The sequence below is a fragment of the Osmerus mordax genome, unplaced genomic scaffold (assembly GCF_038355195.1).
Source record: "Osmerus mordax isolate fOsmMor3 unplaced genomic scaffold, fOsmMor3.pri Scaffold_240, whole genome shotgun sequence".
Taxonomy (NCBI): domain Eukaryota; kingdom Metazoa; phylum Chordata; class Actinopteri; order Osmeriformes; family Osmeridae; genus Osmerus; species Osmerus mordax.
The window spans coordinates 8,411-16,558 of record NW_027120552.1 but is presented as its reverse complement, the minus strand read 5'-3'; the positions used below and the strand labels follow the sequence as shown (position 1 = coordinate 16,558).

The window sequence follows — 8,148 nt, the reverse complement described above, 5'->3', positions numbered from 1 at the left end:
TGAATTTAAACAATGTTAGAAGTAGAATGAGAGATTCTTTATCAAGGCAGGGGCTGTCCGAGAAATATGTCTGTGGGAAAACCCCCATTGTGCGGCCGGGCTGCTCTTTATTTCATCCCCAAATGAAGTTTTATTGATCAGATAGCTGAAGCAATGACATGTATTTGACATCCCCATTGAGGAGTGCCCAAGGGGGATAATGTATGACCTGGCAACCCAGACAAAGAGTAGGTCAAACTCACATCATCATTCAAAAAATAAAAAGCTCAATTCAACTTAACCATGAGGAAACTACATTACACTGCTATGGGAATCCTGAAGGCTCATTGTACCATTACTCCCCTGGTACAATAAGTCCGGCATGTGTACACACACCAGCATACTGTCTTACTTCTGGTAAAGAGGTGCACTGGTAAAGCATGCTTAGTAAGCACGCTACCTAGTATGCACTGTGTGTATGCAAGTCTGGAGGGCAAGACACAGACTGAAGCACTAGACGAAGGTGAGTTAGAGGAGAGGAAAACATTGACATCTTTTAACAACTTTTCACGGAGACGTAGCGACAGAGTTTCTCTCAGCGTGACCTTTAGCTGTGACAGCGCTCCGTGAGCGAACACGTTACCGGGTCAGAACCCGTCGCTGTTCTGTCGCCGCCTGTCCGTCGCCCGCAGGGGGGGGAGGGGGGGGGGGGGGGCGTTCCTAACGCTTTCAGAGCCCCTGATGTCACAATCAGCCTCGCCGCTTGAGGCGAAGCTCGACTACACCCTGCGGCCTGAGAGACAGATCTGGAATGTAGGTTTTGTTTCGATGACAACGACATCCTTGACAACGTACCAACCGCAGGAGTGACAGAAACAACCCAAGTTACTTTCTGAAAAGTTCATTGATTTTCGACTATTAGCCTTCAGAGTGGCCGCTCATAAAAGACTGAGCATTCTGGGAAAAGGGACTACATGGACACTCAGAGTAAGGGAGGTTCCTGGGTTTTAAGGGAGGTTCCTGGGTTCTAAGGGAAGTTCCTGGGTTTTAAGGGAGGTTCCTGGGTTCTAAGGGAGGTTCCTGGGTTCTAAGGGAGGTTCCTGGGTTTTAAGGGAGGTTCCTGGGTTTTAAGGGAGGTTCCTGGGTTCTAAGGGAGGTTCCTGGGTTCTAAGGGAGGTTCCTGGGTTCTAAGGGAGGTTCCTGGGTTACAAGGGTCTGATGAACAGAGAGGGAGCCAGAGAGAGAGAGAGAGAGAGAGAGAGAGAGAGAGGGAGAGAGCTAGCTTGCGAAGGCTTGCTAAAAGAAACAGCCATAATTAATTTCAATCACGGCTTGAATCAGAGATAATCATATCAGAACACTTCCACGACCCGCGCTACTGATCCGACCTCTCCGACGCAAATTACTCCTTCATTTGGCCCATTACACTGGACAAGGGCAAAGGAGGGAGGGAACACAGAGGTGAAGGGATTAATTGTTTATTATTCAAAACAAAATTGTCTCCATGTTTCGCGTCTTTCAATGTGTTCAATTAGCGTGCCATTGTTGTGTGGGCGTGTGTTTGAGAGTGTGTGTGTGTGTGTTTGAGAGTGGGTGTGTGTTTCTGGGCCATTCGGTATTGCTTTCGAGGGGTCGAGGCACGGAGGAAGAGGATGGAGATGAGATAAAGAGACCGGCCTGATAAATAACAAAAAGGTGTGTGTGTGTGTGTGAGAGAGAGAGTGTGTTGGTGAGGGGGAATCTCCTATCTCTATAACCCTCCTGACAGCCACGGAGATCTGGAGGAAATGAGACTTCTGGCGGTTTTCAACAAAAGCTCAAAGTTCACCTGCCGTGTTTAGTTCAGACCCGGGGCCGTGAGATGAGGACCGAACCTCTCTACGTCTTCACGCTACGGACTCCATCATCCTGGCACTCACACCGACCAACGACAAGGGCGCCGCACATCAGATCAAGAAGGAGAGAGGGAGGAGGAGAGGGAGGGAGGAGGAGGAGGAGGAAGATGAAGGGAGAGTAGGAATCACCTCCGGAGTCAAGGAGGTCTGATTACAGGCGAGTCTCTCTCCGTTTATCTCATGTCTCTCTCTTTCCCATGACTGTGAGATGACTGTGTCCCCCCCCCCCCCCCCCCGGACATCGTTTGCGATGGCACTCAGGTCTCAAGAGTTCTGCTGTCTTCCTCTCTCCCTTCCTTCTCTCTCACAGGGTTAGCAAGCAGCTAACCGGAAGCAGCTTAGCGGAACGTCGAAACGTAGAAGTTAATAGCAACCGTCTCCCCCTCGGGCCGACATTGATCTTATCCTTCACTCTCATCAGACATCAAGAAGTACTCCAGTGCGAACCCCCTGACCTCCCGGCTCGACACACACTTGCACGCTTGATTTAGGATGCAGCTACAGCAAAACCTTCTCTCTCCCCCCCCTTCCTCTCTTCTCCTCTCCTCCTCTTCCCTTCCCACCTCCTCTTCCGTAAAAGTGATTACCACAGGTTTTATCATTGGAGGCAGCCCCGGTCTTACCACTCTGTATAACCCCTGCCCAAAGTGATTTCTGCATGACTAGCACTATTGAAATGCTAATGTATTTGGCTTATCAAAAGAGACTGCTCCGTAGCTAAACCTGTAAATAAGGAATTGGCCTCGAAACAGAATGCTTGCAGGTCTGGAAACGGCTTACTTGGAACTATCGGGACAAGCGTACACACACATCCCCTTGTGTGTGTACACACACACACACCAAACTCCCCTCTGGCCAAGTTGTTATCAGTATGCAAAGCATCTGTACCCATCTGTCCACTTGGATGCTTGGGGACAGAAGTACTTGGACTCACACACACACACACACACACACACACACACACACACACACTCACACTCACACTCACACACACACTCACACTCACACACTCACACACACACGCACACACACACGTTCAGCAAAACATGTGTAGGTGTTTCCAACCGATAAGCACGTTCCAGACGTCACCCTGTCGATCTCTCCCCCCTAACCCCCCCCTCCCCCCCCCTCCCGCGCCTCCCACACACGTTTCTTCCCCCACCTGTTTTGCCTCCCAGCTAGCTAATTACCTGCTGCAACAACAATTAACTTGATAAGCATCGCTTAATATCCCACCTCCTGAAGAGAAGGGGCGGAGCCAGGGGGAGAGTCTAAAACAAACCCCGCTAATTCCCCATCTTCATCCCCGTCCCTCGATCATTTTCCCGCTTAAACGACAGCGGAGAAGAGAAGCGAGCCAGGCGGTGAAATGATTGTTTTGTGAATGGAGGTTTGATGGGATTTAAGTAGGGGATAGGCCTAAGCAATTAATGGTGTGTGTGAGTGTGTTTGTGTGTGCACTGTATGGTGTAATTAAACAGGAAACACCTGCTCATTCAAATTTACCTCCAATGATTACGTGATACTTATCCTTCTGCAATGGCAGCCTGAGAGGACCAAAGTGCCAAAGCAAGAGACATTATCGTTTGCTTCCCCCCCCCCCCTAGACTTTAAGACAAAAAGAGAATGGCCGAAGAACAACCATGTGGATTACTGTTGCTGTGGAACCTTCAAGAACACACAGAACATCACAGGTACTTTTGGAATCCCCGGTTAGAAAACTCCTGTGAAACCATTCTAGAACCTGCTTTGCAACCACGTTTAAAATCTCTCCTGCCTTTTGTTCTGCTACAAAAAAAAAAGAATAATTTGCTACTCCACCAGATAGTACATCACCTCCCCTTCCCAACTGGGCCATTTAGACCAACACCCCCATAAGTAACCGAGGACTCCACCCCTCCACCCATCCACACCATAATCCAGTCCAGCCGTTCCAACACCCCCCCCTCCCTCCTTCCTCTCCACGCCCACGCCTCTGCAGTCAGCCCTTTCCGACAACCCCCCCCCCTCACATCTTCTGCTGGGCAGACACACCCTTCCAGTAGTCCAGGATGTCGTGGAGGTCCTCATCTTTCGCGAACTGCACCTTCTTCCTCAGGGCGTGTCCTGCTGCCACGTAGGACGCCTCCTCGCGCGGGGACTTCCTGTAGGGGCGGAACCTCTCCCAGATCCTCAGGGTGCTCTCGGAGGACGAGTACTCCGGGGACGACGAGTAGCCCGAGTAGTTGTGTTGCCGCGCCGGTGACAGCTGAGAGTAGGCGGCCGCGTCGCGTTTGGAACGTCCGCGCGGCTTGAGGAACGAGGCCTTCTGGGAAGGGGAGGGGGAGGAGGGGGAGTCGACGGCGCCCTCGTAGTACAGCGCGGGGAAGGAGTGCCGGTGCTCGGAGCAGTGGTAGTCCGGGTGGACCTCTAGGTGGTGCTGTTGCTGACCTCCTCCTCCTCCGCCTCCCCCTCCTCCTAGCATGACCCCGCACCCCATCCCTCCCCCGTTGACTCCCACGCCTCCCCCGTTCACACTGCCTCCTCCACCCAGCATGGCCTCCCCCCCGCCCCCCCCTCCCCGGCCCCTAGGACTACCCTTCTCTGGGGGGTACTTGCAGGAGTCCGGGCTGCGAGGTTCAGGCACGTCCAGGCTGTAGACCCTGGCGTTCTTCATGGAGACTCCTCCTCCTCCCACGCCTCCGCCGCCTCCTCCGCTGGGCCCGGAGGCGGGGACAGCACAGCGGTTCTTGAGCACCACCACGGCGGTGTCTGCGCTCAGCTGTCTCTGGAGGGGACGGACGGCGTTGGCGGGCGGGGGGTCTCTGTAGGGCGGCGAGAGGAACCCCCCTCCGCTGATGCCGGGGCGCTCCGACAAGGGCATGACCAGGGGCACGGGAGCCTGGGCCGGGGGCGGGGGATGAGGGTGGGGGTGAGGGTGGGGGTGGATCTTGGGCGAGGAGGCTGAGAGGATCTGGTCGGGGTGGGGGTGAGGGCGGACGCCGCCCGGGGAGAGGGGGAGGAGGTTGCGGGGGAGGGAGGTGGTGCAGGCGGGTGGCGACGCGGGATTGTTGTTGCTGTCGCCGGTCGCCGCGACAACGACAACGGTGTCGAGCTTGAGGGCGTCGATGCAGTTGTTGATGATCTGGTTGACCTTGTCCACCTCCTTGGCGATGGTGGAGATCTCCGACGCCGAACCGCGCCCGTCATCGTCCGAATCGTCCCCCGCCTCCGCCCCCTTGTCCTCCCCTCCCCCGCCTCTCATATCCACCACCGCCTCTCCCCCTTCCCTCCCCCTCTCCTCCCCGCCTACCCCCCCTCCTGCTCCTCCTCCTCCTGCTGCTCCTCCCCCCGTCCTCACGTCCATGTAGTTACCCTTGGACGCCATCGCCTCGGAGAATGCCGTGGCCATCTTCTCCACCTGCGGCAGGGAGGACAGGCGGGAGGAGGTGGTGCTGCTGGAGCCGTGGAGGATGCCCTGACTGGAGATGGCTGAGGGGGGCAGCTTGCCTCCCCCTCCTCCTCCTCCTTGGAGGTGGTGCTGGTGCTGGTGGTGAGCTTGCTCCTGGAGACGTTGCATGGCGTCCGGGTCCTTGGTCGCCGCGGCAGCCGCCTCGGGGCCGTACCTGAGCCGGGGTCGAGGAACACATTAATAACAGCCTCTGAGGGGCGGCCATCTTGGAAACACAGTTGATTCTGTCGTGGCTAACACAATAGAGTAAAGGACATCAGCTCCATCTCTCCATCCTGCAGAAACTTTAGAAACTTCCAAGAACCTTCTTCATCTCAGGAAACCTTCTAGAGCTTTCCTCATCTTAGGAAACCCCCACTTCACCCTCCGAGAACCTTCAAAAACCTACTTCACCCTCCGAGAACTTCCTAGAACCTACTTCACCCTTTGAGAACCTTCTAGAACCTACTTCACCCTCCAAGAACCTACTAGAACCTACCCCCCGAGAACCTCCTAGAACCTACCTCATCTCCAGGATGGTCTTCTTGACGCTGATCGACTTCTGCTTCTCCTCCTGGATCCTCCGCCTGCGCAGGCAGTAGTAGACGACCCCGAGCACGATCACCATCCCGAACAGGCACCCCAGGATGGTCATGATGTAGTGCGTGGTGGTGGACGGGTTGGCGCGCAGGTCCTCGGCGCCCGCCGCCCTCGTGGCGAAGAACAGACATGTGTGATTGTGCCGCTGGCTCTTCTGCAGCGACGCCACGCAGAAGGTGTAGTTGGTGTGCGGGCGGAGGTCCTGCAAGTTGACCATCTCCTTGTTCTTGTTCAGGTTCATCACGTCGGAGCCGTAGGTGTGGTTGTACTGGACCAGGACGTACATCTTGGCGTAGGGGTGAGGGATCTGGACCAGGACGGATGCCGAGGACAGGGTGACGCCCAAGAGCTTGATGCTGGGGATGGGGTCGGTGGGGGATGACGGCGTGGGCAGGTAGAAGGGTCCCGTCCCAATTTTGCTGGGCCCCTCGCCTGAGAAGTCGTCCGGCGGCATGGAGGTGAGGCCCGGGATCTTCATGCCGTCGCGGCAGTTGGAGGAGAGGATGGCGCGGGCGTTGCGCGCGTGCCCCGGCACAGGGCTCAGCAGGGGGTAGCTGAACATCTCGCGGGGCGTCTCGCACTGGAGCCGGTCGTACGTGTGCGTGACGTTGTTGAACGCCTCGAGCCAGGTGAGGAAGCTGAACAGCTCGCACTCGCAGTGGAACGGGTTCCCCGCCAGCTCGCACACCATCAGCCGGTTGAGGCTGGTGAAGGTGGAGGGGTCGAGGCGAGCCAGCTTGTTGGACGACACGTCCAGGCTGTTGAGGTTGGGGCACTCCCAGAACGCGTTGGTGGCGATGACCTCGATGAGGTTGTGCTGGAGGAAGAGGCACTGCATGCGGCCCAGGCCCCGGAGCATGCCCTCCGTCAGGTTGGTCAGCTTGTTGTAACCCAGCTGGAGCACCTGGCGCCGTGACAACAGACACGTTTTAGAATAAATAAATACATGAACTGTTTATGAAAATGTTGATATTTACATAAACACGTATACACATACAGGGGGAAGAGGAGCTTAGAGTTCAAATATATCTACATACATAAGTACATACATAAATGTTTGCATGTATATTCTTTTGTATTTATTTCTAAAGCACATTGTAATACGTTTCCTCAAATCACTTGACTCCTCTATCCTCACCAGTTCCAGACAGTCAATATTGATCCTCTGTCCCTCAATTCAATCTGCCTCACATGAATGCCTAACTTCACTAGAAACCGTACACACCATCTACCCCACACCCCTGAACTGACTCCGACCTCTGACCTCCGACCTCTGCAAACCAGCCAATCACATCGCTCAAAGCCCCCGTCACCTGCAGGTTGGCCTGGGAGGAGAAGGCCCCGTCCTCCACGTAGGAGATGTCGTTCTTGGTGAGGTTGAGGTCGGTCAGGTTGGTGAAGCGGTACATGGAGGAGAGGAGGACGGTCTTCAGCTTGTTCTCGTTCAGCCTCAGGTCATGGACCGTGTTGTTGATGTGCTGGGGGATGGTTTCGTAGGGGGGCTGGTTCTGACTGCACAGGCGCACAGGCAGACAAACAGGTGGATAAACATGCAGACAAACAGTCAGACAACAGGCAGACAAACAGGCAGAGAAACACACCAAGAAGATTACTGCATTCTTAATCCATTAACCAATCAATTAATCCATTATACAATCATATATGATGTAATTAATCAGTTCCAGAAAGGTGTGACTTGGCCCCAATTAACAATAAAACAATTAATCCCTTAATCAATCAGCCAATCACCTGCAGATAGCCAGCCAGACAAAGCCTTTGTCCCCCTCAATGAGCCAACAGTCCCCCGATACTGGGGCAGGGAGATGGAGGAGCAGGAGGAGGGGGAGGAGCAGGGCGAGGAGCGACGAGGAGGGGGAGGAGAGGGGGGGAGGGGGAGGAGAGGGGGGAGAAGGAGGAGAGGGGGGAGAGGGGGGAGTGAAAGCTGCTGGCCATGATTTTATTGTGAGATTTATGACGTTGTTTTGATTGAAGAAAGGAGGGGGGTGGGGGGGTTTGGGTTCGGAGAAAGGGAGAGTTGGAAGTAAAGAAAAAAAAAGAAAGAAAAAAAAAAAAAAAGAAAACCGGAAAGTGGGAGACAAAAGACTAGCGGGAAAGCAGAGTGGGCGAAGGAAGGCTATTTAAGTGGCAATTAGAGCTGGGGTTCCAACACGGTAGCGTGTGCAGTCCCCATTTTAGCTGTTCCGATGCGATGGGTTACGGTCATGGTCGCCCCAGCTACTCATG

At 54.7% G+C, this 8,148-nt stretch overlaps 1 protein-coding gene across 1 annotated transcript; it reads right to left on the bottom strand.

Annotated features, from left to right (window-relative positions):
* Positions 1–3,882: 3,882 nt before the first annotated feature.
* On the bottom strand, positions 3,883–7,857 carry LOC136939550 (protein phosphatase 1 regulatory subunit 29-like). The gene is made up of 5 exons (XM_067232173.1): positions 7,827–7,857; positions 7,654–7,774; positions 7,218–7,416; positions 5,829–6,808; positions 3,883–5,479 (listed from the first exon to the last, which is right to left on the bottom strand). Exons 1-5 carry the CDS (start codon positions 7,855–7,857, stop codon positions 3,883–3,885), a joined length of 2,928 nt encoding a protein of 975 aa, XP_067088274.1.
* Positions 7,858–8,148: the final 291 nt, after the last annotated feature.

Excerpts from the sequence above, each read along its gene's own strand:
- LOC136939550 (XM_067232173.1), bottom strand. The coding sequence starts at position 7,857 with ATGGCCAGCAGCTTTCACTCCCCCCTCTCCC. Across the intron at positions 7,417-7,653 it reads GTCTGGCTGGCTATCTGCAG|TCAGAACCAGCCCCCCTACG; the intron begins GTGATTGGCTGA and ends GCGCCTGTGCAG. Across the intron at positions 6,809-7,217 it reads CCTCCCAGGCCAACCTGCAG|GTGCTCCAGCTGGGTTACAA; the intron begins GTGACGGGGGCT and ends TCACGGCGCCAG.